Source organism: Oncorhynchus kisutch, linkage group LG28 (assembly GCF_002021735.2).
Source record: "Oncorhynchus kisutch isolate 150728-3 linkage group LG28, Okis_V2, whole genome shotgun sequence".
Taxonomy (NCBI): Eukaryota; Metazoa; Chordata; class Actinopteri; order Salmoniformes; family Salmonidae; genus Oncorhynchus; species Oncorhynchus kisutch.
Window position 1 is genome coordinate 22,429,809 of NC_034201.2, and position 27,692 is coordinate 22,457,500.

Here is a 27,692-nt window from a genome sequence, read left to right on the forward strand (position 1 = left end):
GGAGCAACAGAGGGAGGGAGGGAGGGAGCAACAGAGGGAGGGAGGGAGGGAGCAACAGAGGGAGGGGAGGGAGGGAGCAACAGAGGGGGAGGGGGAGCAACAGAGGGAGGGAGCACAGAGGAGGAGGGAGGAGCAACAGAGGGAGGGAGGGAGCAACAGAGGAGGGAGGGAGGGGAGCAACAGAGGGAGGGAGGGAGGGAGGGAGGGAGGGAGGGAGGGAGCAACAGAGGGCAACAGAGGGAGGGAGGAGGGAGCAACAGAGGGAGGGAGGGAGGGAGCAACAGAGGGAGGGAGGGAGGGAGCAACAGAGGAGGGAGGGAGGAGCAACAGAGGGAGGGAGGGAGCAACAGAGGGAGTAGAGAGGGAGGGAGGGAGCAACAGAGGGAGGTAGGGAGGGAGGGAGGGAGCAACAGAGGGAGGTAGGAGGGAGGGAGCGACGGAGGGAGGTAGGGAGGGAGCGTTGGAGGGGAGGGACAGAGTGAGGGAGGGAGGGAGCGACGGAGGGAGGGACAGAGGGAGGGAGAAACAGAGGGATGGTAGGGACGGAGGGAGGGACAGAGGGATGAGGGACAGAGGGAGAGGGACGGTAGGGAGGGAGGGAGCAACAGCGGAGGGAGGGAGCAACAGAGGGAGGTAGGGAGGGAGGGAGCGACAGAGGGAGGGGACAGAGGGAGGGAGCGGAGCAACAGAGAGAGGGAGGGAGGGAGGGAGCGACAGTGGGAGGGCAGAGGGACGTAGGGAGGGAAGGGAGCGACAGTGGGACAGAGGGAGGGAGCGACAGAGGGAGGGACAGAGGGAGGGAGGGACCCGTTGCAACAATATTATGATTTTTTTTTTTTTATATTTTTTTATTTCACCATTTAACTAGGCAAGTCAGTCAAGAACAAATGGTTATTTACAATGACGGCCTACCCTGGCCAAACCTGAACAACGCTGGGCCAAATGTGCGCTGCCCTACGGGACACCTAATCACAGCTGGTTGTGTTTACTGTGTATGTTTTATTGTTTATTTCACTTTTGTTTGTTTCACCAATAAAGCCCCTTAAATTGAAATTGAATTGAGTGGCAGAGGCAGAGAGAGAGGAGTGTATACCCTGTGAGGAAGTAGAGGCAGAACAGTGACACACCACGAAGACTGAGAGGGAGGGGTGCAGGTAGGCGGGGCTATCGCCCTGCTCATGTCTGTATGTGTTACGAGGTGTGTGTGTGTGTGTGTGTGTGTGTGTGCGCTGCACACAACACCAGGAACAGCTGAATGAGGTGGAGCTCCGGCTAAAGACTCTCTGGCTCTCAACAGAAAGATAAGAAACTAAGAAAATAAAAAGACAAAAGGAAGAGAGGCGTTGAGCGTTGAGTATTTCAGCAGGGCTGAGGAGGGTTGTGGGCCCAGAAGGAAGGACTAGACTGGCTTGCTGCACTGGAGGAAGGTCTGTGGTGCCTGGGCAGGCCCAGGGACGCCTGAAGAAGGAAGGAAGAGAACAGGGGATTAGGCCCTGTGAGGAGGACCATGGAGGAGGAGGAGGAGGAGGTGTTGTGTTACTTGGACAAAGTGCTGGAAAATGAGGATGTGTTTGAGTGTGGAGACTTGGAGAGTCCTCTAACACCAGGATGCATGCTGATGACTCCTGTCCACAGGCAGTTCAGGGTGAGTCTCAGGATGCATCCACAATGGCATCCTATCCCCTATATAGTGTACTACTTTTGATCAGATAGGGCTTGACCGCATAGGGGTTTGGCCAAAAGTAACAACATAGGATTTCGGCTAAATCTGCAGCCTACCACTGCCCCTCTACAGGAAGGGAAACAGGATTTGACAGGGGAAGAAACTGGCCAACGCACCACAGCTTGCTCACCCATAGACAGGCTTGGTCTGTACTGTGTGCTTGGATAAACATAACAGACTGAAAAGTATTATTGGTGTCCTTTCACAATGTTAAGAGCAAATTCTTATTTACTGCCTGGTGCTGTGTATGTAGACCTCTGCTGTGAGGGTTGTGTGTGTGACAGGGTTGTGTGTGTGTGTGTGTGTGTGTGTGAAACAGGGATGTGTGTGTGTGTGTGACAGGGTTGTGTGTGTGACAGGGTTGTGTGTGTGTGTGTGTGTGTGAAACAGGGATGTGTGTGTGTGTGTGTGTGTGTGTGAAACAGGGATGTGTGTGTGTGTGTGTGTGTGTGTGAAACAGGGATGTGTGTGTGTGTGTGTGTGACAGGGTTGTGTGTGTGTGTGACAGGGTTGTGTGTGTGGTGTGTGTGTGAAACAGGGATGTGTGTGTGTGTGTGTGTGAAACAGGGATGTGTGTGTGTGTGTGAAACAGGGATGTGTGTGTGTGTGTGTGTGTGTGACAGGGTTGTGTGTGTGTGATAGGGTTGTGTGTGTGTGACAGGGTTGTGTGTGTGTGATAGGGTTGTGTGTGTGTGTGTGTGTGTGTGAAACAGGGATGTGTGTGTGTGTGTGTGTGTGTGTGTGTGACAGGGTTGTGTGTGTGTGTGACAGGGTTGTGTGTGTTTGTGTGTGACAGGGTTGTGTGTGTGTGTGTGTGTGTGTGTGTGTGACAGGGTTGTGTGTGTGTGTGTTGGCCAGAGAGCTCCTATAGACACCTCAACATGATGGGTGGTGACATGCTCTCTGGACCAGATTTACTCTCTGCCTGTCAAGTTCTATTTATCTCTGGAGAAATGGAACGAGGGGAACAGGAGAACGAGCGAGAGGAACTTAATGCTGTCAGAATGAAACGGTGACGTCCGTCATGCTGACTGACGTGTGTGTCACAGGGAGCCCATTGTGTCTGTGTGTGTGTGTGTTCCTACAGCTGTTCCTCAGCTGCTTTAGCTGTAGTGACTGAGTCACCGCTTTAAGACTTGGGTGGGAACACAATACAACACTGACATAAGTAGCCCAGGAGATGTTTCCCCCTGTCTACCCTCAACCAGTTGTGACACGTTGACCTGTAATGTGGGCACCTCTCCATTACACCACTACTTCACACTGGGCCTGGGAATTACACAAGTCTACTGACTGTGTCTCTGTCTGTGTGTCACATCGCAGTGCCTGTCAGCCTGCGGTTCCTCAGTCACATCTGCTGTCTTTGTGCAGAATAAAAGCCCTAATTAATAGCCAAGCTGTCAAACCGCCTCAGTGTTGTAAACGTCTGTAAATCCTGCCGTTACCTCACTATTACTGTGTGTCCTGGATCTGTTTCATTCCATCCATTTAGTAAAGCCTGGCCAGCTGAAACACCACAGCTGGACAGGACGCCATGTCTTCTGTTTCATTAGTAAAGCCTGGCCAGTTGAAACACCACAGCTGGACAGGACGCCATGTCTTCTGTTTCATTAGTAAAGCCTGGCCAGCTGAAACACCACAGCTGGACAGGACGCCCATGTCTTCTGTTTCATTAGTAAAGCCTGGCCAGCTGAAACACCACAGCTGGACAGGACGCCCATGTCTTCTGTTTCATTAGTAAAGCCTGGCCAGCTGAAACACCACAGCTGGACAGGACGCCCATGTCTTCTGTTTCCTTCAGCAGTGTGTTGGGCAACCTGTTGTAATGTCAACCAGGGTTAATACAGGAACTCCTTCATGTCAGGGGGTTTGTTCTGCTTTATTTATCCAGGTCTCATTGAGATAATCTGCTACAACGGAGACCTGGTAAGAGAGAGACTGTAAAGTCTCAGGCCCTGCTGCCTGATGAGTACTGATGGTTGGATGGCCACTACTAGCCAGTTAGACATCCTGCCCTTGACGGTGGAAGTGGAACCTCTCATGTCCCGTCACTGTGATGCCATTGGTTTTGGAAAGTGGGATCTGTGAGGTCATTGGGGTTAATATGGAGAGGTCACTGTACAGTGTGCACTCCTTAACTCTCCTTCCTGCCCTCGTCTTATCAGGCTCTGCTCAGCCTGCTGACGTTATGTGAAGGATCTGCTCCTGTTAATAATGAATCCATCTCCCATTTTGTCTGCCCTTTGGTATCCTCCAGACAGCCACTTCCACTCATTCTAAACACACAGAGACACACAGGGACACACAGGGACACACAGGGACACACAGAGACACACAGAGACACACAGAGACACACGGGGAAGCACAGAGACGCACGGGGACGCACAGAGACGCACGGGGACACACGGGGACGCACAGAGACGCACGGAGACGCACGGGGACGCACGGGGACGCACAGGGACGCACGGGGACGCACAGACACACGGGGACGCACAGAGACGCACGGGGACGCACGGGGACGCACAGAGACACACAGGGACGCACATACACACGGGGACGCACAGAGACGCACGGGGACGCACAGAGACGCACAGGGACGCACGGGGACGCATGGGCACGCACAGAGACGCACACAGAGACGCACACACACACACACACACACACACCGAGACACACACACACACACACACAGACACACACAGAGGACGCACGGGGACGCACGGGGACGCACAGAGACGCACGGGGACACATGGGGACGCACACAGAGACGCACACAGAGACGCACACAGAGACGCACACAGAGACGCACACACACACACACACACACACACACAGAGACACACACACACACACAGAGAGAGAGACAGTTCTGCCTCACATTCTCAGTAGAAAGCCTCTGCAACAGTTGTCAGATGGTATCAAAGGTTATGATTTCCATATAGCCGATCATTTGTTTGTCTGTTTGCTCTTATACAGGATGTTACACCTGTTTGTAGCAGCTATATGTCAACCATGTTGAGTGTGGAAGCACTATAAGACACATATGGGACACTTTATCAAAGAGGGAGGATTCTTTTGGGTGTTATCCTAGTTTGTGTGTTTGGCTGTGCAGTTGACCCTTGAGTCCTATGGGTAATGGTGAGAGAGACCGTTCACCAGGCTCCTCAGAGGAGGAAGCTCTTCCAACTGAATTGAAATGTGTTTCCACCGGGGCCCAGTGTAACTGCTTCCTGCTGACTGTACAGTGAACTGCATGATTGTAGCAGGTTTACTAACGTGTTTGTTCTTGTAGCTATGTTGACTGACGTGACAGGTTTTTTTTGCCTGGTCAGAGACAGCTGATATGTTGTGCACTGAAGTCCACAAGCGAAGGGAAAAGGTGAGGAGAGAGTGTAGATAGATGTGAGAAGGAATTATTATTATATTATATATATTCAGCGAACTGTTTGTATGTGGCTGCTATGAAAGTGATCTGTGTTTACGTGTGATCAGGGGTGTATTCATTGCGCCGATTTTGTTGAAAAAAAGAAATAAAAATGTTTCTAAAAAAGGAAGCGAACGAAACGGGGACAAACATACCTGAATTTGTCCAATAGAACCTCTGGTTTGCAACTGTTGGACCAATGATTACACCCTAGATCAGCTTGATGCAGGCAAGAGTGTGCAAGGCGGTATTAAATATGTAATCTCCTGTCTGTCACCTTGGTTACTCAAATTTCGCCTACGTTGTAAACTTGTAACCTTTCAGGCCAGGTTGAAGCAACCTCATGATGGGTACAGGGAACATGTGAGTATCATGTGGTAGCCTGAACCTATCAACGTTACATTGAGCTGGGTCATTTCTAAAATGCATGAAGAGAAATAAGGCCCTGTTGAGAAGGAGATGTATCATCCTCATGTTGAACAGCGCCCGACCTCCACTGCAGTACACTATAATAGTACATTCTACTACTGGACCCTGTTGGAGCGTTTCATCTACAGATGTTAGGACACAGTCCGTTGTTTTCATATGGCTTAATGGGAATATATTACAATAATATCAATGGGAGAGCTCAACAGCCTCTACATTTGGTTAACAGGATGTCACTTTTAATACAACAACTCTACTTTTTATGGAATCATGTTTCCCAAAGACAAACAAACCCTTGACTTGTCTTTTACAATAAACAGAGTATTTTATGAATAAATGCTATCTGACTGAGTGCTCTTCTATTCTCGTTTCACACAAACTAGTGTTCATACCAAAACCCAGACTGCTTTTAAGGAACTAAATGGACAAAACTACATGAGCTCATTCAACCCTGAGCACAACATGGCTTATTGGCTAACATTTGTAATATTGGTTTGCATTGTCAGAACTGAGCCCTTTGAAAATACAAAAGCAGATGTAACTGACATTGTGCTCTCTGGGTGGGCGTGGTTTTGAAAGGCTCCCCTGGTCTGTGTTTTAAGGAGGACAACAGACAGGGTGAGCTCCCCTGGTCTGTGTTTTAAGGAGGACAACAGACAGGGTGAGCTCCCCTGGTCTGTGTTTTAAGGAGGACAACAGACCGATGTACAACAGACAGGGTGAGCTCCCCTGGTCTGTGTTTTAAGGAGGACAACAGACCGATGTACAACAGACAGGGTGAGCTCCCCTGGTCTGTGTTTTAAGGAGGACAACAGACCGATGTACAACAAACAGGGTGAGCTCCCCTGGTCTGTGTTTTAAGGAGGACAACAGACAGATGTACAACAGACAGGGTGAGCTCCCCTGGTCTGTGTTTTAAGGAGGACAACAGACAGGGTGAGCTCCCCTGGTCTGTGTTTTAAGGAGGACAACAGACCGATGTACAACAAACAGGGTGAGCTCCCCTGGTCTGTGTTTTAAGGAGGACAACAGACAGATGTACAACAGACAGGGTGAGCTCCCCTGGTCTGTGTTTTAAGGAGGACAACAGACAGGGTGAGCTCCCCTGGTCTGTGTTTTAAGGAGGACAACAGACCGATGTACAACAGACAGGGTGAGCTCCCCTGGTCTGTGTTTTAAGGAGGACAACAGACCGATGTACAACAGACAGGGTGAGCTCCCCTGGTCTGTGTTTTAAGGAGGACAACAGACCGATGTACAACAAACAGGGTGAGCTCCCCTGGTCTGTGTTTTAAGGAGGACAACAGACAGATGTACAACAGACAGGGTGAGCTCCCCTGGTCTGTGTTTTAAGGAGGACAACAGACAGATGTACAACAGACAGGGTGAGCTCCCCTGGTCTGTGTTTTAAGGAGGACAACAGACAGGGTGAGCTCATGGTCCTACTTTAAGAAGGCGTGTCTCATCCTGCCCAGCTCCTTGTTCACACACTCCCTCTCATTCTCTCTTTCAACCTCCTCCCTCACGGTCTTTCAGGGCCAAAACAAACACCTCTACTTGGACTCGACTACCCTATGCCTGCCAGTGCCCATGACTCATTGTGGGAGGCGAGGGCACAAGAAAAATGGCCTCTCTTGTACAAATACAAACAGTAATGCAAGCTACAGACACAGTTCAGACACACCAAGTACAGCTTTTTCCCTTCAAGACTTGAGTCCTTTCCATTCTCTGAAACAGGCCGCACTCAGTGTTGTGCACATATGGCTCTCTCTCCTGTCTCTCTCTCTCCTGTCTCTCTCTCTCTCTCTCCTGTCTCTCTCCTGTCTCTCTCTCTCTCTCCTGTCTCTCTCTCTCTCCTGTCTCTCTCTCTCTCTCTCTCTCTCCTCTCTCTCTCTCTCCTCTCTCTCTCTCTCTCTCTCTCTCTCTCTCCTGTCTCTCTCTCTCTCTCTCTCTCTCCTGTCTCTCTCTCTCCTGTCTCTCTCTCTCTCTCTCTCCTGTCTCTCTCTCTCTCTCTCTCCTGTCTCCCTCTCTCTCTCTCCTGTCTCCCTCTCTCTCTCTCCTGTCTCTCTCTCTCTCTCCTGTCTATCTCTCTCTCTCTCCTGTCTCTCTCTCTCTCTCCTGTCTCTCTCTCTCTCCTGTCTCTCTCTCTCTCTCCTGTCTATCTCTCTCTCTCTCTCCTGTCTATCTCTCTCTCTCTCTCCTGTCTATCTCTCTCTCTCCTCTCTCTGTCTCCCTCTCTCTCTCTCCTGTCTCTCTCTCTCTCTCCTGTCTCTCTCTCTCTCTCCTGTCTCTCTCTCTTCTCCTGTCTATCTCTCTCTCTCTCTCCCTGTCTCCCTCTCTCTCTCCTGGCTCTCTCTCCTCTCCTGTCTATCTCTCTCTCTCTCTCTCCTGTCTCTCTCTCTCTCTCCTGTCTCTCTCTCTCTCTCTCATGTCTATCTCTCTCTCTCTCTCTCCTGTCTATCTCTCTCTCTCTCTCTTCTCTCTCTCTCCGTCTCTCTCTCTCTCTCTCTCTTCTCCGTCTCTCTCTCTCTCCTCTCTCCGGTCTCTCTCTCTCTCCTGTCTCCTCTCTCTCTCTCTCTCTCTCTCTCTCTCTCTCTCTCTCTCTTCATTCCATTCAATTCAAGGGGCTTTATTGGCATGGGAAACATGTGGTTAACATTGACAAAGCAAGTGAGGTTGATAATATACAAAAGTGAAATAAACAATAAAAATTAACAGTAAACATTACACATACAGAAGTTTCAAAACAATAGACATTACAAATGTCATATTATACATATATATATAGTGTTGTAACAATGTACAAATGGTTAAAGAACACAAGGGAAAATAAATAAGCATGAATATGGGTTGTATTTACAATGGTGTTTGTTCTTCACTCGTTGCCCTTTTCTTGTGGCAACAGGTCACAAATCTTGCTGCTGTGATGGCACACTGTGGAATTTCACCCAGTAGATATGGGAGATTATCAAAATTGGATTTGTTTTCGAATTCTTGTGGATCTGTGTAATCTGAGGGAAATATGTATCTCTAATATGGTCAAATGTTGGACAGGAGGTTAGGAAGTGCAGCTCAGTTTCCACCTCATTTTGTGGGCAGTGTGCACATAGCCTGTCTTCTCTTCAAATCAAATCAAAATCAAATGTATTTATATAGCCCTTCGTACATCAGCTGATATCTCAAAGTGCTGTACAGAAACCCAGCCTAAAACCCCAAACAGCAAGCAATGCAGGTGTAGAAGCACGGTGGCTAGGAAAAACTCCCTAGAAAGGCCAAAACGTAGGAAGAAACCTAGAGAGGAACCAGGCTATGTGGGGTGGCCAGTCCTCTTCTGGCTGTGCCGGGTGGAGATTAAAACAGAACATGGCCAAGATGTTCAAATGTTCATAAATGATCAGCATGTTCGAATAATAGAAGGCAGAACAGTTGAAACTGGAGCAGCAGCACGGCCAGGTGGACTGGGGACAGCAAGGAGTCATCATGTCAGGTAATCCTGGGGCATGGTCCTAGGGCTCAGGTCCTCCGAGAGAGAGAAGGAGAGAATTAGAGAACGCACACTTAGATTCACATAGGACACCGAATAGGACAGGAGAAGTACTCCAGATATAACAAACTGACCCTAGCCCCCTGACACATAAACTACTGCAGCATAAATACTGGAGGCTGAGACAGGAGGGGTCAGGAGACACTGTGGACCCATCCGAGGATACCCCCGGACAGGGCCAAACAGGAAGGATATATTCTCTTGAGAGCCATGTCTCTCTACAGCTGCCTTTCTCAATAGCAAGGCTATGCTCACTAAGTCTGTACATAGTCAAAGCTTTCCTTAAGTTTGGGTCAGTCACAGTGGACAGGTATTCTGCCACTATGTACTCCCTGTTTAGGGCCAAATAGCATTCTAGTTTGCTCTGTTTTTTTGTTAATTACTTGACACATTGGAAATAATTATCTTTTTGTTTTCATGATTTGGTTGGGTCTAATTGTGCTCCTGTCCTGGGGCTCTGTGGGGTTGTGTTTGTGTTTGTGAACAGAGCCCCAGGACCAGCTTGCTTAGGGGACTCTTCTCCAGGTTCATCTCTCTGTAGGTGATGGCTTTGTTATGGAAGGTTTGGGAATTGCTTCCTTTTAGGTGGTTATAGAATTTAACAGCTATTTTCTGGATTTTGATAATTAGTGGGTATCGGCCCCTAATTCTGCTCTGCATGCATATATTATATTTTGCAGAATTCTGGATGCAGAGTCTCAATTTGGTGTTTGTCCCATTTTGTGAAGTCTTGGTTGGTGAGTGGACCCCAGACCTCACAACCGTAAAGGGCAATGGGCTCTGACTGATTCAAGTATTTTTAGCCAGATCCTAATGGTATGTTGAAATGTATGTCCCTTTTGATGGCATAGAATGCCCTTCTTGCCTTGTCTCTCAGATCGTTCACAGCTTTGTGGAAGTTACCTGTGGCGCTGATGTTTAGGCCAAGGTATGTATAGTTTTTTGTGTGCTCTAAGGCCACAGTGTCTAGATGGAATTTGTATTTCTGATACTGGCGACTGGACCGTTTTTGGAACACCATTATTTTGGTCTTACTGAGATTTACTGTCAGGGCCCAGGTCTGACAGAATCTGTGCAGAAGATCTAGGTGCTGCTGTAGGCCCTCCTTGGTTGGTGACAAGCACCAGATAATCAGCAAACAGTAGACATTTCACTTCAGATTCTAGCAGGGTGAGGCCGGGTGCTGCGGACTTTTCTAGTGCCCGCGCCCAATTCGTTGATATATATGTTGAAGAGGGTGGGGCTTAGGCTGCATCCCTGTCTCACCCCACGACCCTGTGTGAAGAAATGTGTGTTTTTTGCCAATTTTAACCACACACTTGTTGTTTGTGTACATGGATTTTATAATGTCGTATGTTTTACTCTCTCTCGCTCTCGCTCTCTCGCGCTCTCTCTCTCTCTCTCTCTCTCTCTCTCTCTCTCTCTCTCTCTCTCTCTCTCTCTCTCTCTCTCTCTCTCTCCCCCCCTCCTGTCTCTCTCTCTCTCTCTCCCCCCTCCCTGTCTCTCTCTCTCTCTCTCTCTCTCTCTCTCTCTCTCCCCCCTCCTGTCTCTCTCTCTCTCTCTCCCCCCCCTCCTGTCTCTCTCTCTCTCTCTCTCTCTCTCTCTCTCTCCCCCCCTCCTGTCTCTCTCTCTCTCTCTCTCTCCTTCTCTCTCTCTCTCTCCCCCTCTGTCTCTCTCTCTCTCCCCCCTCCTGTCTCTCTCTCTCCTGTCGCTCTTTCTCTCTCTCTGTCGCTCTCTGTCTCCTGTCTGTCGCTCTTTCTCTCTCTGTCGCTCTTTCTCTCTGTCGCTCTCTCTCTCTGTCGCTCTCTCTGTCGCTCTCTCTCTTCTGTCACTCTCTCTCTTCTGTCACTCTCTCTCTCTTCTGTCACTCTCTCTCTTATCTCTGTCGCTCTCTCTCTCTCTCTCCTATCTCTGTCGCTCTCTCTCTCTCTCCTGTCTCTGTCGCGCTCTCTCTCCTATCTCTTGCTCTCTCTCCTGTCTCTCTCGCTCTCTCCTGTCTCTCTCGCTCTCTCTCCTGTCTCTGTCGTGCTCGCCTCTCTCCTGTCTCTCTCTCTCCTTTCGCTCTACAGGGGGACATAGAGAAGGGTCTGGAGATGAAGAAGAACTGGTTCTGTCTGGCTTCCTGGCCAGTGAGGAGATCTACATCAAACAGCTGGAGGCTCTACTACTGGTGACACACGCGCGCACACGCACACACATACACCTACCTTAAGAGTGCTGTTTGTATGGGACAGGACAGCATTAGCCCCTCAGGCCAGTGGCTCCAATTAGAGCCGCATCGGAGGGTGGGTTTCCAAAAGCACTGTGTTTTCAAGAAGCCCAATACTTATCTCTGGGAGTGCTATTAGTGGTTAGGGGTCAGTCACATTTAGAACAGGACAAGGCCAAGTGTTTCCCAAGACAGAAAATTACAATGACTGTCCAACTGCAGCGTGATGCAACTGCAGCATGATGTCACATCCTGTCTCTCTCTGCAGGAATGTATGTTCAAAGTGCAACCTTCTTACATCACATCATGACATTAAGCACTGAACAGGGTTCCAATATCCAGTTTTTTAGAATGGTTTTAAAGACCACAACCTCCTCATCCTCCAGTAGATCCTGATTCCTCCCAGGTGTAACCTAGCGCTTATCTTCCCGCAGTGCTAGGGTTGAGGCTTATCTTTCTCCAGTGCTAGGGTTGAGGCTTATCTTTCTCCAGTTGCTAGGGTTGAGGCTTATCTTTCTCCAGTGCTAGGGTTGAGGCTTATCTTCCTGCCAGTGCTAGGTTGAGGCTTATCTTCCTGCAGTGCTAGAGTTTGAGGCTTATCTTCCTGCAGTGCTAGGGTTGAGGCTTATCTTCCACCGTGCTAGGGTTGAGGCTTATCTTCCCCCAGTGCTAGGGTTGAGGCTTATCTTCCCCCAGTGCTAGGGTTGAGGCTTAATCTTCCCCCAGTGCTAGGGTTGAGGCTTATCTTCCCCCAGTGCTAGGGTTGAGGCTTATCTTCCCCCAGTGCTAGGGTTGAGGCTTATCTTCCACCAGTGCTAGGGTTGAGGCTTATCTTCCCCCAGTGCTAGGGTTGAGGCTTATGCTTCCCCAGTGCTAGGGTTGAGGCTTATCTTTCCCCAGTGCTAGGGTTGAGGCTTATCTTACCCCCAGTGCTAGGGTTGAGGCTTATCTTTCCCCCAGTGCTAGGGTTGAGGCTTATCTTCCCCCAGTGCTAGGGTTGAGGCTTATCTTCCCCCAGTGATAGGGTTGAGGCTTATCTTCCCCCAGTGATAGGGTGAGGCTTATCTTCCCCCAGTGATAGGGTTGAGGCTTATCTTCCCCCAGTGATAGGGTTGAGGCTTATCTTCCCCCAGTACTAGGGTTTGAGGCTTATCTTCCCCCAGTGCTAGGGTTGAGGCTTATCCTTCTCCAGTGCTAGGGTTGAGGCTTATCTTTCCGCAGTGCTAGAGTTGAGGCTGTTTGACATGTGTGTGTTTGCCCTGATAAAGTCCAGTGGGCCGGAGGGTCTGGGTCCGTTTCCTGGTTGTGTTTATCTGGTTTGGTCCTCCACCAGCGCTCTGCTCAGACAGACTCTGCTGTCCGTCTCAATGAAACAAAGCCATCCGGCTTCATCCCGCCAAGGTGGTGTTGCCTACCTGAACACTGCATTAGCCTGTGAATAACTCATGGTTATGTCAATGGGTCAAAACAAGTGACCTGGTGATGTGATTCTGTGTCGATTGGAGGGAAGAGATGGATGATCCCAGGCTTATCAAGTCCAGATAAGAATTCAGAGAGCTGTGATCTCACTATAGTACATAAATCTTACAGACGTTTTTTACCAAAATTTTTGGATGTTTTGCCTGTCTGTAATCGTGGTCTGTTCAGAGCGGTTTTTCCCTCCGTGCTGGAAGGAACAGCAGTCCTGTGTTCTCCTATCTTTAGTCATGCTGCAGTGCCCTAATGTCACGAAAGGACTACACTGGTGACCACTGCCCAGGATAATGATTATTTATCTGTGACCACTGCCCAGGATAATGATTATTTATCTGTTGACCACTGCCCAGGATAATGATTACTTATCTGTTGACCACTGCCCAGGATAATGATTACTTATCTGTTGACCACTGCCCAGGATAATGATGATTTATCTGTTGACCACTGCCCAGGATAATGATGATTTATCTGTTGACCACTGCCCAGGATAATGATTACTTATCTGTTGACCACTGCCCAGGATAATGATTACTTATCTGTTGACCACTGCCCAGGATAATGATTATTTATCTGTTGACCACTGCCCAGGATAATGATGATTTATCTGTTGACCACTGCCCAGGATAATGATGATTTATCTGTTGACCACTGCCCAGGATAATGATGATTTATCTGTTTGACCACTGCCCAGGATAATGATTACTTATCTGTTGAAAGTGTCAGTGCTTGTTTACAGACATACACATATTACACATATATTAACTCTCTTCTGTGTGTGTGTGTGTGTGTGTGTGTGTGTGCAGCCCATGCGCCCCCTGAAGGCGACAGCCACCACGTCCCAGCCGGTGCTGACCATACAGCAGGTAGAGACCATCTTCTATAAGATCCAAGACATCTTTGAGATCCACAAGGAGTTCTACGACTCCCTCCTCCCTCACATACAACAGTGGGATGAGAAGGTCGCAGTCGGGCACCTCTTCAAGAAACTGGTAAGACTGGCAATCAATCCATCAACTCATTATCAAGCCCTTGATTTAGTGAATTACACTCACTTTTGACCAATCACATCAGATCTTTCCACGTTAGCTTTTATTCCAGATCTGATTGGTCAAAGGACCAATTAGTGAAAAAAATATCATATTTGGGCTGCCTGTCTAAATGCCAGCCTTAGTAGTACTGGGTTGTAATACAAACCTGCACCCCGTGAGTCCCAAGAAGGCTTGAAGAACAGGAAGTTGAAGGACAACTTAGTCTAGTTCCAATAAATCACTGTTTTGAGTGACTATTCACCTCGTTGCAGTAAAATGAAGCACAAGTAGATATGGTGGTATCACATTGCTCTGTTCAAACTCTGCTTCTGTTCAATCTACAGTCTATACCCCTCTAGAATAAACATCAATTAGACCAGGTTCTGCCGAGCCATTAGTCCCTAGTCTGCTCCTACTCTTCTCTTTTCTCCTCTCCTCTTTTCTCCTCCTCTTTTCTCCTCTTTTCTCTTCTCCTCTCCTCTTTTCTCTTCTCCTCTCCTCTTTTCTCTCTCCTCTCCTCTTTTCTCCTCTCCTCTTTTCTCTCTCCTCTCCTCTTTTCTCCTCTCCTCTTTTCTCTCTCCTCTCCTCTTTTCTCCTTCCTATTTTCTCCCCTTCTCTTCGCCCTTTTATCTCTCGTCTTTTCTCCCCTTCTTTATCCAAATCTCTTTTCTCATTGTCTCTCTCTTCTCCCACTTCTCTTTCTCCTCTTCTGTTTTCTTCTATTAATCCTCTATCCTCTTCTTTTATCCCTTTTCTATTTCTTTTCTATCTCCTCTTCTCTTCTTTTCTCTGCTTCTTTGTCTCTCTCTACGTTTATTGTCTCTTCCTATCTCTCTTCTCCCTTCCATTTTATCTTCGATTCTTTCTCTCTCTTCTTTTCTCATATCCTTTCCTCTTTTTCTGCTCTCATCTTTCTATTCTCCTCTCCTCTTTTCTCTTCTACCTCCTCTCCTCCTTTTCTCTCTCTCTCCATCTTTTCTCCTCTCCTCTCCTCTTTTCTCTCTCATCTCTCTTTTCTATTCTCCTCTTTTTTCTCTTCTCCTCTCCTTTTTCTCTTTCTCTCCTCTTTTCTCCTCTCCTCTTTTCTCCTCTCCCTCTTCTTCTCCTCTCTCTTTTCTCCTCTCCTCTTTTCTCTTCCATCCCTTGTCTCCCCTTCTCTTTTCTCTTTCCCTCTTTTCTCCTTTTCTCTCGCTCTTCTACTTCTCCTCTTCTCTTTCTCACTCTCTTTTCTCGCCTTTTTCTCTCTCCTCTTTTCTCTTCTTCCTTTTTTCTCTTCCTCTTTCTCTTCTATCCTTTTTTCCTATCCCTCTTTTCTCTCCTCTTTTCTCTTCTCCCTTTTCCTCCTCTTCTCTTCTTTTTTCTCTCTCCCTTCTCTTTCTCCCCTTCTCTTTTTCTCCATCTTTTCTCCCCCTTCTCTTTTTCTTTTCTCTCCTCTTCTCTTCTCCCACCCTTCTCTTTTCTCCTCTTCTCTTTTCTCCTCTTTCCTCTCCTTCTTTCTCTACCCCTCTCTCTTTTCTTTTCTTCTCTTTCCTCTTCTCTTCTCTTTTCTTCTCTCCTCTTCTCTCCTCTTCTCTTCTCTTCTCTTTCTCATTTTCTCTCCTCTTCTCTTCTCCACCCTTCTCTTTTCTCCTCTTTTCTTTCTCCTCTTTTCCTCTCTCCTTGTCTTCTCTCTCTTCTCCTCTCCTCTTTTCTCCTCTCCTCTTTTCTCTCTCCTCTCCCCTTGTCTCCCCTTCTCTTTTCTCTCTTCTCTTTTCTCCTTTTCTCTCCTTCTCCTCTCCTCTTTTCTCCCCTTCTCTTTTCTCTCCTTTTTTCTCCTCTCCTCTTTTCTCTTCTCTCCTTTTTTCTCCTCTCCTCTTTTCTCTCCTCTCCTTTTTCTCCTCTCCTCTTTTCTCTCCTCTTTTCTCTCTTCTCTTCTCTTTTCTCTCTCCCTTCTCTTTTCTCCCCTTCTCTTTTCTCCTCTCCTCTTTTTCTCCCCTTCTCCTCTCCTCTTTTCCTCTCTCCTTCTTTTCTCTCCCCTTCTCTCTTTTCTTTTCTCCTCTTTTCCTCTTCTCTTCTCTTTTCTCTCTTTTCTTTTCTCCTCTTTTCCTCTTCTCTTCTCTTTTCTCTCTTTTCTTTTCTCTTCTTTTCTCTTCTCTTCTCTTCTCTTCTCTTCTCTTCTCTTTTCTCTTCTCTCTCTTTTTTCTCCCCTTCTCTTTTCTCCCCTTCTCTTTTCTCCCCTTTTCTCTCTTCTCTTCTCTTCTCTTTTCTCATTTTTCTCTCTCTTCTCTTCTCCACCCTTCTCTTTTCTCCTCTTTTCTCTCTTCTCCTCTCCTCTTTCTCTCCTCTCCTCTTTTCTCCCCTTCTCTTTTCTCTCTTCTTTTCTCTCTTCTCTTCTCTCTTTTCTTCTCCTCTTCTCTTTTCTCTCTCTCTTTTCTCTCTTCTCTTCTTCTCTTCTCCTCTTCTCTTTTCTCTCTTCTCTTCTTTTCTCTTTTCCTCTTCTTTCTTTTCTTCTCTTCTCTTTCTCTCTTCTCTCTCTTTTCTCTCTTCTCTCTCTTTTCTCTCCTCTCCTCTTTTCTCTCTTCTCTTCTCTCTTCTCTTCTACCCCTTCTCTTTTCTCTCTTCTCTTCTCTTTCTCTTCTACCCCTTCTCTTTTCTCTCTTCTCTTTCTCTCTTCTCCCCCTTCTCTTTTCTCTCTTCTATTCTCTTCTCTTTTCTCTCTTCTACTCCTCTTCTCTTTTCTCTTCTCTTCTCTTTTCTCTCTTCTTTTCTCTCCTCTCCTCTTTTCTCTTCTCTTCTCTTTTCTCTCTTTCTTCTCTCTTCTCTTCTCCCCCTTCTCTTTTCTCTCTTCTCTTCTCTCTTCTCTTCTCCCCCTTCTCTTTTCTCTCTTCTCTTCTCTTTTCTCTCTTCTTTCTCTCTTCTCTCCTCTCTCTTTTCTCTCCTCTCCTCTTTTCTCTCCTCTCCTCTTTTCTCTCCTCTCCTCTTTTCTCTCCTCTCCTCTTTTCTCTCCTCTCCTCTTTTCTCCCTTCTATTTTCTCTCTTCTCTTCTCTCTTCTCTTCTCCCCCTTCTCTTTTCTCTCTTCTCTTCTCCTCTTCTCTTTTCTCTCTTCTCTTCATCTCTTCTCCTCTTCTCTTTTCTCTCTTCTCTTCTCTTTTCTCTCTTCTCTTCTCTTCTCTTTTCTCTCCTCTCCTCTTTTTTCTTCTCTTCTCTTTTCTCTCTTCTCTTCTCTTTTTCTCTCTCCTCTTCTCTTCTCCACCCTTCTCTTTTCTCCTCTTCTCTTTTCTCCTCTTTTCCTCTCTCCTTCTTTTCTCTCCCTTTCTCTCTTTTCTTTTCTCCTCTTTTCCTCTTCTCTTCTCTTTTCTCTCCTCTTCTTTTCTCTCCTCTTCTTTTCTCTTCTCTTCTCTTATCTTCTCTCTCTTTTTCTCCCTTCTCTTCTCTCCTCTCCTCTCCTCTTCTCTTTTCTCATTTTCTCTCCTCTTCTCTCTCCACCCTTCTCTTTTCTCCTCTTTTCTTTTCTCCTCTTTTCCTCTCTCCTCTTGTCTTTTCTCTCTTCTCCTCTCTCTTTTCTCTTCTCCTCTCCTCTTTTCTCTCCTCTCCTCTTTTCTCCCCTTCTCTTTTCTCTCTTCTCTTTTCTCTCTTCTCTTCTCTCTTCTCTTCTCCCCCTTCTCTTTTCTCTCCTCTTCTCCTCTTCTCTTTTCTCTCTTCTCTTCTTCTCTTCTCCTCTTCTCTTTTCTCTCCTCTTTTCTCTTTTCCTCTCTTTTCTCTTCTCTTCTCTTTCTCTCTTCTCTTCTCTTTTCTCTCTTCTCTCTCTTTTCTCTCTTTTCTCTCCTCTTTTCTCTCTTCTCTTCTCTCTTCTCTTCTCCCCCTTCTCCTCTTCTCTCTTCTCTTCTCTCTTCTCTCTCCCCCTTCTCTTTCTCTCTTCTCTTCTTCTCTTCTTCTCCTCTTCTCTTTCTCTCTTCTCTTCTCTCTTCTCTTCTCTTTCTCTCTTTTCTCTCCTCTCCTCTTTTCTCTTCTCTTCTTTTTTCTCTCTTCTCTTTTTCTCTCTTTTCTCCCCTTCTCTTTTCTCCTCTCCTCTTTTCTCCCCTTCTCTTCTCCCCCTTCTCTTTTCTCATTTTCTCTCCTCTTCTCTTCTCCACCCTTCTCTTTTCTCTCTTCTCTCTTCTTTTCTCTTCTCTCCTCTCCTCTCCTCTTTTCTCTTCTCTCCTCTCCTCTTTTCTCTCCTCTTTTCTCTTCTTTTCTCTCCTCTCCTCTTTCTCTTCTCTTTTCTCTCTTCTCTTCTCTTTTCTCTCTCCCCTTCTCTTTTCTCCCCTTCTCTTTTCTCCTCTCCTCTTTTCTCCCCTTCTCTTCTCCCCTTTCTCTTTTCTCATTTCCTTCCTCTTCTCCACCCTTCTCTTTTCCTCTCTCCTTCTTTTCTCTCCCCTTCTCTCTTTTCTTTTCTCCTCTTTTCCTCTCTCCTCTTCTCTTTTCTCTTCTTCTCTCTTCTCTTCTTTTCTCTTCTCTTCTCTCCTCTTTTCGCTCTTCTATTTTCTCTCTTCTCTCCACTTCTCTCCTCCTTTATCTTCTCTTTTTCTCTCTTCTTCTCCCCTTCCCTTTTCTCTCTTCTCCTTTCTTTTCTCTCTTCTCCTCTCCTCTTTTCTCTTCTCCTCTCCTCTTTTCTCTTCTCCTCTCCTCTTTTCTCTTCTCTTCTCTTTTCTCTCTCCTCTCTTTCTCTCCTCTTCTCTCCTCACCTCTTTTCTCCCCTTCTCTTTTCTCTCTTCTCTTCTCTCTTCTCTTCTCCCCCTTCTCTTTTCTCTCTTCTCTTCTCCTCTTCTCTTTTCTCCCTTCTCTTCTTCTCTTCTCCTCTTCTCTTTTCTCTTCTCTTCTTTTCTCTTTTCCTCTCTTTTCTCTTCTCTTCTCTTTTCTCTCTTCTCTCTCTTTTTTCTCCTCTCCTCTTTTCTCCCCTTCTCTTTTCTCTCTTCTCTTCTCTCTTCTCCCCCTTCTCTTTTCTCTCTTCTCTTCTCTCTCTCTTCTCTTTTCTCTCTTCTCTTCTCCTCTTCTCTTTTCTCTCTTCTCTTCTCCTCTTCTCTTTTCTCTCTCTCTTCTCCTCTTCTCTTTTCTCTCTTCTCTTCTCCTCTTCTCTCTTTTCTCTCTTTTCTCTCCTCTCCCCTTCTCTTTTCTCCTCTCTTTTCTCCCCCTTCTCTTTTCTCATTTTCTCTCCTCTTCTCTTCTCCACCCTTCTCTTTTCTCCTCTTCTCTTTTCTCCTCTTTTCCTCTCTCCTCTTGTCTTCTCTCTTCTCCTCTCCTCTTCTCTTCTCTCCCCTTCTCCTCTTCTCCTTTCTCTCTTCTCTTCTTTTCTCTCTTCTCCTCTTCTTTTCTCTCCCCTTCTCTTTCTTTTCTCCTCTTTTCCTCTCTCCTCTTCTCTTTTCTCTCTTCTCTTCTTCTCTCTTCTCTTCTTCTCTCTTCTCTTCTCTTCTTCTCTCTTCTCTTTTCTCTTCGTTTCTTCACTTCTCTTCTCTCTCAGGGGGTGTTGTGCTCTGTTGATGATGAAGGGGATCTGGAGCTGTCCTTTTAAAACCTTTCAAACTGCTGTACCCATGCTGGTACACATGAGCGCGTTGGTGCATGATTTCAGAGGTTTGAATGTTCATGTACTGTAGAGGTTTGACTTGACTCAATTAAGCAGATTTTAAAATAGTGTCCCTCCCTCCTCCACTCTTTCTCCCCCTCTTCCTCTCCCTATGTCCCTCCTCCACTCTTTCTCCCCCTATGTCTCTCCTCCACTCTTTCTCTCCCTCTTCCTCTCCCTATGTCCCTCCTGTCTTTTCTTTATCTTCCTCTCCCTATATCCCTCCTCCACTCTTTCGCTCCCTCTTCCTCTCCCTATGTCCCTCCTCCACTCTTTCGCTCCCTCTTCCTCTCCCTATGTCCCTCCTCCACTCTTTCGCTCCCTCTTCCTCTCCCTATGTCCCTCCACTCTTTCGCTCCCTCTTCCTCTCCCTAAGTCCCTCCTCCACTCTTTCTCTCCCTCTTCTTCTCCCTATGTCCCTCCTCCACTCTTTCTCTCCCTCTTCCTCTCCCTATGTCCCTCCTCCACTGTTTATCTTCCTCTTTCTCTCCTTATGTCCCTCCTCCACTGTTTATCTTCCTCTTCCTCTCCTTATGTCCCTCCTCCACTCTTTCCCTCCCTCTTCCTCTCCCTATGTCCCTCCTGTCTTTTCTTCTCTCCCTCTTCCTCTCCCTATGTCCCTCCTCCACTCTTTCGCTCCCTCTTCCTCTCCCTATGTCTCTCCTCCACGCTTCTTCTCCATCTTCCTCCCCCTATGTCTCTCCTCCACGCTTCTTCTCCCTCTTCCTCTCCCTATGTCCCTCCTCCACTCTTTCGCTCCCTCTTCCTCTCCCTATGTTCCTCCTCCACTCTTTCTCTCCCTCTTCCTCTCCCTATGTCCCTCCTCCACTCTTTCTCTTCCTCTCCCTATGTCCCTCCTCCACAGTTTATCTTCCTCTTCCTCTCCCTATGTCCCTCCTCCACTCTTTCGCTCCCTCTTCCTCTCCCTATGTCCCTCCTCCACTCTTTCTCTTCCTCTCCCTATGTCCCTCCTCCACTGTTTATCTTCCTCTTCCTCTCCCTATGTCCCTCCTCCACTCTTTTGCTCCCTCTTCTTCTCCTTATGTCTCTCCTGTCTTTTCTTCTCTCCCTCTTCCTCTCCCTATGTCTCTCCTCCACTCTTTCTCTCCCTCTTCCTCTCCCTATGTTCCTCCTCCACTCTTCTTCTCCCTCTTCTTCTCCCTATGTCTCTCCTGTCTTTTCTTCTCTCCCTCTTCCTCTCCCTATGTCCCTCCTCCACTCTTTCGCTCCCTCTTCCTCTCCCTATGTCCCCCCTCCACTCTTCTTCTCCCTCTTCCTCTCCCTATGTCCCTCCTCCACTCTTTCGCTCCCTCTTCCTCTCCCTATGTCCCCCCTCCACTCTTCTTCTCCCTCTTCCTCTCCCTATGTCCCTCCTCCACTCTTTCGCTCCATCTTCCTCTCCCTATGTCCCCCCTCCACTCTTCTTCTCCCTCTTCCTCTCCCTATGTCCCTCCTCCACTCTTCTTCTCCATCTTCCTCTCCCTATGTCCCCCCTCCACTCTTCTTCTCCCTCTTCCTCTCCCTATGTCCCACCTCCACTCTTTCGCTCCATCTTCCTCTCCCTATGTCCCCCCTCCACTCTTCTTCTCCCTCTTCCTCTCCCTATGTCCCTCCTCCACTCTTCTTCTCCATCTTCCTCTCCCTATGTCCCCCCTCCACTCTTCTTCTCCCTCTTCCTCTCCCTATGTCCCTCCTCCACTCTTCTTCTCCATCTTCCTCTCCCTATGTCTCTCCTCCACGCTTCTTCTCCATCTTCCTCTCCCTATGTCCCTCCTCCACTCTTCTTCTCCCTCTTCTTCTCCCTATGTCTCTCCTGTCTTTTCTTCTCTCCCTCTTCTCCCTATGTCCCTCCTCCACTCTTTCTCTCCATCTTCCTCTCCCTATGTCCCTCCTCCACTCTTTCTCTCCATCTTCCTCTCCCTATGTCTCTCCTCCACGCTTCTTCTCCATCTTCCTCTCCCTATGTCCGTCCTCCACTCTTTCGCTCCCTCTTCCTCTCCCTATGTCCCTCCTCCACTCTTCTTCTCCCTCTTCTTCTCCATATGTCTCTCCTGTCTTTTCTTCTCCCCCTCTTATTCTCCCTATGTCCCTCCTCCACGCTTCTTCTCCATCTTCCTCTCCCTATGTCTCTCCTCCACGCTTCTTCTCCATCTTCCTCTCCCTATGTCCCTCCTCCACTCTTCTTCTCCCTCTTCTTCTCCATATGTCTCTCCTGTCTTTTCTTTCTCTCCCTCTTCCTCTCCCTATGTCCCTCTCTCCTGTCTTTTCTTTCTCTCCCTCTCCCTATGTCCCCCCTCCTGTCTTTTCTTTCTCTCCCTCTCCCTATGTCCCCCCTCCTGTCATTTCTTTCTCTCCCTCTTCCTCTCCCTATGTCCCTCTCTCCTGTCTTTTCTTTCTCTCCCTCTCCCTATGTCCCTCTCTCCTGTCTTTTCTTTCTCTCCCTCTTCCTCTCCCTATGTCCCTCTCTCCTGTCTTTTCTTTCTCTCCCTCTCCCTATGTCCCCCCCTCCTGTCTTTTCTTTCTCTCCCTCTTCCTCTCCCTGTGTCCCCCCTCCTGTCTTTTCTTTCTCTCCCTCTTCCTCTCCCTGTGTCCCCCCTCCTGTCTTTTCTTTCTCTCCCTCTTCCTCTCCCTGTGTCCCCCCTCCTGTCTTTTCTTTCTCTCCCTCTTCCTCTCCCTATGTCCCTCTCTCCTGTATTTTCTTTCTCTCCCTCTCCCTATGTCCCCCCTCCTGTCTTTTCTTTCTCTCCCTCTTCCTATGTCCCCCCTCCTGTCTTTTCTTTCTCTCCCTCTTCCTCTCCCTATGTCCCTCTCTCCTGTCTTTTCTTTCTCTCCCTCTTCCTCTCCCTATGTCCCTCTCTCCTGTATTTTCTTTCTCTCCCTCTTCCTCTCCCTATGTCCCTCTCTCCTGTCTTTTCTTTCTCTCCCTCTCCCTCTCCCTATGTCCCCCCTCCTGTCGTTTCTTTCTCTCCCTCTTCCTCTCCCTATGTCCCTCTCTCCTGTCGTTTCTTTCTCCCCCTCTGCTTCTCTGTCTGTCTGTGTGTAAGCAGACAGTGTAGTATCAGTGAGTGAGTGTTAATGGGATGTAATATCTCACATTAGGCCCAGTCTCTTTCCTGCATTACTCTGCTCATTAATCCGCAGAGTGTGGAGAGGGTGGGGACGTTTCTCCTGATTGGGTAAGGGAAGGTTTCCATTGAATCTGATTGGGTTAGCAGTGTTCTGTCCCTCATAAGGAAGGTCTCTAAAGGAGTTAGGGCTCCTCGTGATACAACACCACTCTGTGACAGAGCAGACTGATGTGATTCACAGTTAGTACAGTGTTCCACTTACTATGGGGTTTTGTGACTGTGTAATGTTTTGTCAGAAGCAACGTTTTAATCTATTTTTTAAATTGGATCAAATCATTTGTAATGTGCATTATACTTACGTAACTGTATGATTAGGTTAACTCATTTAGTACATATGTTAGTGGAAGACATTAAGCAGATGTCAAATTACACCCGTGCGTACACGCACATTTTGTTACACACACATTTTGTACTTCCTGATGATGCCATCTATTTTGTGAAGTGCACCAGTCCCTCCTGCAGCAAAGCACCCTCACAACATGATGCTGCCACCCCCGTGATTCACGGTTGGGATGGTGTTCTTCGGCTTGCAAGCCTCCCCCTTTTTCACCAAACATAATGATGGTCATTATGGCCAAACAGTTCTATTTTTGTTTCATCAGACCAGAGGACATTTCTCCAAAAAGTACTGTCTTTGTCCCCATGTGCAGTTGAAATCCGTAGTCTGGCTTTTTTATGGCGGTTTTGGAGCAGTGGATTCTTCTTTGCTGAATGGCCTTTTAGGTTATGTCGATATAGGACTTGTTTTACTGTGGATATAGATACTTTTGTACCCGTTTCCTCCAGCATCTTCACAAGGTCCTTTGCTGTTGTTCTGGGATTGATTTGCACTTTTCACACCACAGTACGTTCATCTCTAGGAGACAGAACGCGTCTCCTTCCTGAGCGGTATGACGGCTGCATGGTCCCATGTTTATACTTGCGTACTGTTTGTACAGACGTGGTACCTTCAGGTGTTTAGAAATTGCTCCCAATTTTCCGAGCTGCTTGAAGGCCCAGTCAACTTAGTGTATGTAAACTTCTGACCCACTAGAACTGTGATAAGTGAAATAATCTGTCTATAAACAATTGTTGGAAACATTACTTGTGTGAAGCACAAAGTAGATTCAGTTTATTTATTTGAGTTTATTTTATTGTTACAGGGACAGTGCACATTAATTAATGTTTCAGTAAAAGTGCCGGTTTAAGCCAGCCGGCTAATTTTCAACCGCAGTCCCTGGGCAGGTTATTAAAAACAATTACAATATAGACAATCATTGAGCAGTGAGCACTCGCGGAGCAACATAGGACAAGCAAGACATAGCATACAGGCAGAGCAACATAGGACAAGTAAGATGTAGCATACAGACAGAGCAACATAGAACAAGCAAGACGTAGCATACAGACAGAGCAACATAGGACAAGTAAGATGTAGCATACAGACAGAACAACATAGAACAAAAATCACCAAGACAAAATTCATAAAAGCAACAGTGTTTCCATACCTGATGGCAGTGTATTCCAGACATGGGAAGCTCTCACAGAGAAAGCGGATTTACTAAAGGTGCTTTTCCTTAAGGGAACTATACAGTCACATCTCATGGCAGACCTTGTGGATCTACTGCCATATGTTTGGGTTTTCTGTTTGGAGGGGGAGCCTCCACTCAGTACTTTTGTCAAACAGAAAACCCAAGACGTGTCGGTGTATTGCACAAGATTTTCCCAACTCAGGAGCTCATGCTTTGAGGATGTAACAGTGATAGCGGTTATTGAGCTTCCTATCAAGCACTTTGAGAGCCTGTTTGTAGACAGAATGAATAGTTGTTGTACAGCAAGCTTGGTCCCACCTAGTCAAGCAGTATGTTAAGTGGGGGAGTATCATAGATTTGAAGTACAGATTTGCTACCTCTGTAGTCAAACAATTTTGTATAAATCGGAAATGAGCTAGGTTGAATTTGGTTATCTGAATTACCTTTTTCACATGCTTTTTAAAAGAGAGGTTGGAATCAAGTATGATGCCAAGGTACTTAAAATCGGATACCACCTGGAGCTTCTCCCCTGACACACAGACATCTGGCTCAGTAGCATCTGTTGCCCTCTTTGTGAAGAACATGCAAACATTTGTTTTCACATTGAGATGCAAACATGAGTCTCTGAGCCACTGTAACCTGGACCATTACAGTAGTGAGTTATTGTACAGCTTGTTGTTTGCTCTTTGCATGCACATATATCACTGTATCATCTGCATACAATTGAACTTCAGGCCCAGTACAGACAGAAGGCAGATCATTAATGTACAGGCTGAACAGGAGGGGCCCCAGTATTGACCCTTGGGGCACGCCCACATCATAGCTAAGAGTGGGCGATAGCTCATTGCTCACTCTGACGCACTGAGTTCTGCCTTCAAGGTATGATTTCATCCATCTCAAGGCAATTTTGTGATGATAATCTCATTGTTAACAGTATCAAAAGCCTTCCTTAGGTCCAGAAACACAGCCCCAACAACGCTCCCTTTGACCTTCTTGGACTTCACATTTTCCAGAGGAAAACAGTTGGCCGTTTCTGTGGAGTGTTTCGCTCTGAAGCCAAACTGCATGGAGTGTAATGTGAAGGGGCTGTTGTTGAGGTGGGCAATCAGTTGTTCTGCTACACACTTTTCAACAACCTTTGACACCACAGGTAGTATACTAATGGGCCTGTAGTTACTCACGTCAGCAGGGTCGCCGATTTAAAGATGGCCGTTATTATGGCCGACTTCCATACCCTTGGAAACACCCTGAGACCAATAGATGTGTTGGTGACCTTAGTAATGGGGCCAATGAGTGACTCTTTGTAGTTTTTAAGAAAGGTAGAGTCCAGCCCAAACACATCTTTGGCTTTAGAGTTCTTTAGTGAGATAATCATCTTGTTCACCTTTGACTCAGAAACCTCCCTTATGATGAAGACAGGTTGAGCATCATTCACTAGCACGAGCCCAAGAAACCAGTGGAGGGTAGTCAATAAAGTAGGAATTGAAGGCTATTGCTATTTCGACTGCATCCTGTGTTAGATTGTCATTCACCATGATTTCTAGTATTTTTGCAGTGTTACTATGGTCTTTCCCTGTTAACTTTTTTAGATTCTCCCAAATCAATTTAGAATTTCCCTTTGCTTCACCAATTATGTTAATAAAAACATTTGCCTTGGCCTGTCTGATTTCCTTCATCACCTTATTTCTCTACATGGTAAACCTACGTCTGTCATGCTCTAATTTGGATCTTAGGGCTATTTTTAGGGCATAATCTCGTTCTTTCATCAGTTTCCAGATTTCTCCATTTATCCAAGGAAGAGTGCTCTCTTGGCCAGGTTTGGATTTGATTTTCTTTAGGAAACCATATTAGTGATCCGTTTGAGGGTTTTCCTACAAGACTTGTCTTAATAATTAATGTTAAAATCTCCCATTAAGATGACCTCTTTCCCAAAGTCACATTCCCTAAGCATGTTATTAAACTGATAAAAAAAACGACTTTTGGTGGAAGGTGGCCTTTACATTCCAATACGGGTAAAAATACATTTGGAGAAACAGTGTAACGTTCAGGTCAATGCATTCTAGTTCATTATCACATGACCACTCAATTTGTTTACATCGGATATGTTCTTTAATGTAAATCATCAGACCCCCTCCTCTTCCTTCAATCCTGTCTCTCCTGAAGACATTGTAGCCAGGCACAATCAAAGCAGCAGATGGGGAGTTTGAGAGAGAGAGTCATGTCTCTGAGAGGCAGAGGAAGTCAAGGTTGGAGTCTGTGAGTAGATGTTGAATTTGATCACTTTTTGGAATGACACTACGAATGTTCAAGTGCCCTCCTAGTAGTCCCTTGGGCTTAGATCGTGGGTCCCAGAGTGATTGACACATTGGAAAAAGTAAAATGTTCTATGTTTTCTGACGGCTGGGTTATGGCTGTTTTGTTTAGTTTGATTAGGGGCAGTTCGGTAGCGTGATTAACAATCCCTCCCGCCTGCACTGGATGCGGGGAACTAATTAAACAGCTTGTGTATCAGAAGCAGAGTCAGGGATCTCATATAGCGACTCGGGTATGTTTGAAGAGTCAAAATCTATCCTGGAACCGGGTGAGTCGAGAGAAACCATGGGACCACAGCACTCACCCACTTCCACAGCCGCGACGATCAGTTGGCGAGGCCATCCACTGCTTTCCACTCCGGTGAGTATCGCTGGCTCGTGATGTTAGGCCCAGGGTTGAGGCTGGCTCGGTGATGTTAGGCCCAGGGTTGAGGCTGGCTCGGTGATGTTAGGCCCAGGGTTGAGGCTGGCTCGGTGATGTTAGGCCCAGGGTTGAGGCTGGCTCGGTGATGTTAGGCCCAGGGTTGAGGTTGGCTCGGTGATGTTAGGCCCAGGGTTGAGGTTGGCTCGGTGATGTTAGGCCCAGGGTTGAGGTTGGCTCGGTGATGTTAGGCCCAGGGTTGAGGTTGGCTCGGTGATGTTAGGCCCAGGGTTGAAGCTGGCTCGGTGATGTTAGGCCCAGGGTCGAGGCTGGCTCGGTGATGTTAGGCCCAGGGTTGAGGTTGGCTCGGTGATGTTAGGCCCAGGGTTGAGGTTGGCTCGGTGATGTTAGGCCCAGGGTCGAGGTTGGCTCGGTGATGTTAGGCCCAGGGTCGAGGCTGGCTCGGTGATGTTAGGCCCAGGGTCGAGGCTGGCTCGGTGATGTTAGGCCCAGGGTCGAGGCTGGCTCGGTGATGTTAGGCCCAGGGTCGAGGTAGACTTGGTCATTATTCGACTTGCCAAAACTATAGTTTGTTCACAAGACATTTGTGGAGAGGTTGAAAAATGATATAATTAGAAAGGTAGATGCAAATGACATGTGACATTGTGGTTACAATAAAGAATGAATAAAGAATGTTAACAAGATGCTGTGTCTCCACAACTGTAGCAGGTGTTGCCCATCATGAAAATGTTTCCTATTAGCAGGACAATTGACTATAGGCCGGTCATTTTACTGTTGTGAAAATCCCTCAACTTGCGATGTATTCGATGCTTAAGTACTCTAAAGTGTTACATTTTTAACTCAAAACAGCAGTACAGTATTTCTTAATCTACGTCTTTAAGCTTTCGTTAATAAAATAACAAGAAAAAATACATTCAAATGCTGATGTTTATATAAACTACATTTTTAGT

At 47.0% G+C, this 27,692-nt stretch overlaps 1 protein-coding gene across 6 annotated transcripts in view; it reads left to right on the forward strand.

The window, feature by feature from the left end:
* Positions 1-27,692, forward strand: part of LOC109873440 (active breakpoint cluster region-related protein) — a 237,829-nt gene that overhangs the window by 89,416 nt on the left and 120,721 nt on the right. For 3 of the 6 annotated variants that reach the window (XM_031808665.1, XM_031808666.1, XM_031808667.1), the window contains exons 3-4: positions 11,187-11,287; positions 13,606-13,791. In XM_031808665.1, the coding sequence (XP_031664525.1) occupies positions 13,609-13,791 (183 nt within the window). In that variant the 5' untranslated portion in view covers positions 11,187-11,287; positions 13,606-13,608. Of the gene's footprint in view, positions 1-1,065; positions 1,646-5,366; positions 5,395-11,186; positions 11,288-13,605; positions 13,792-27,692 lie in introns of those variants that run through there. The other 3 variants (XM_031808669.1, XM_031808662.1, XM_031808663.1) reach the window with 3 other exon arrangements.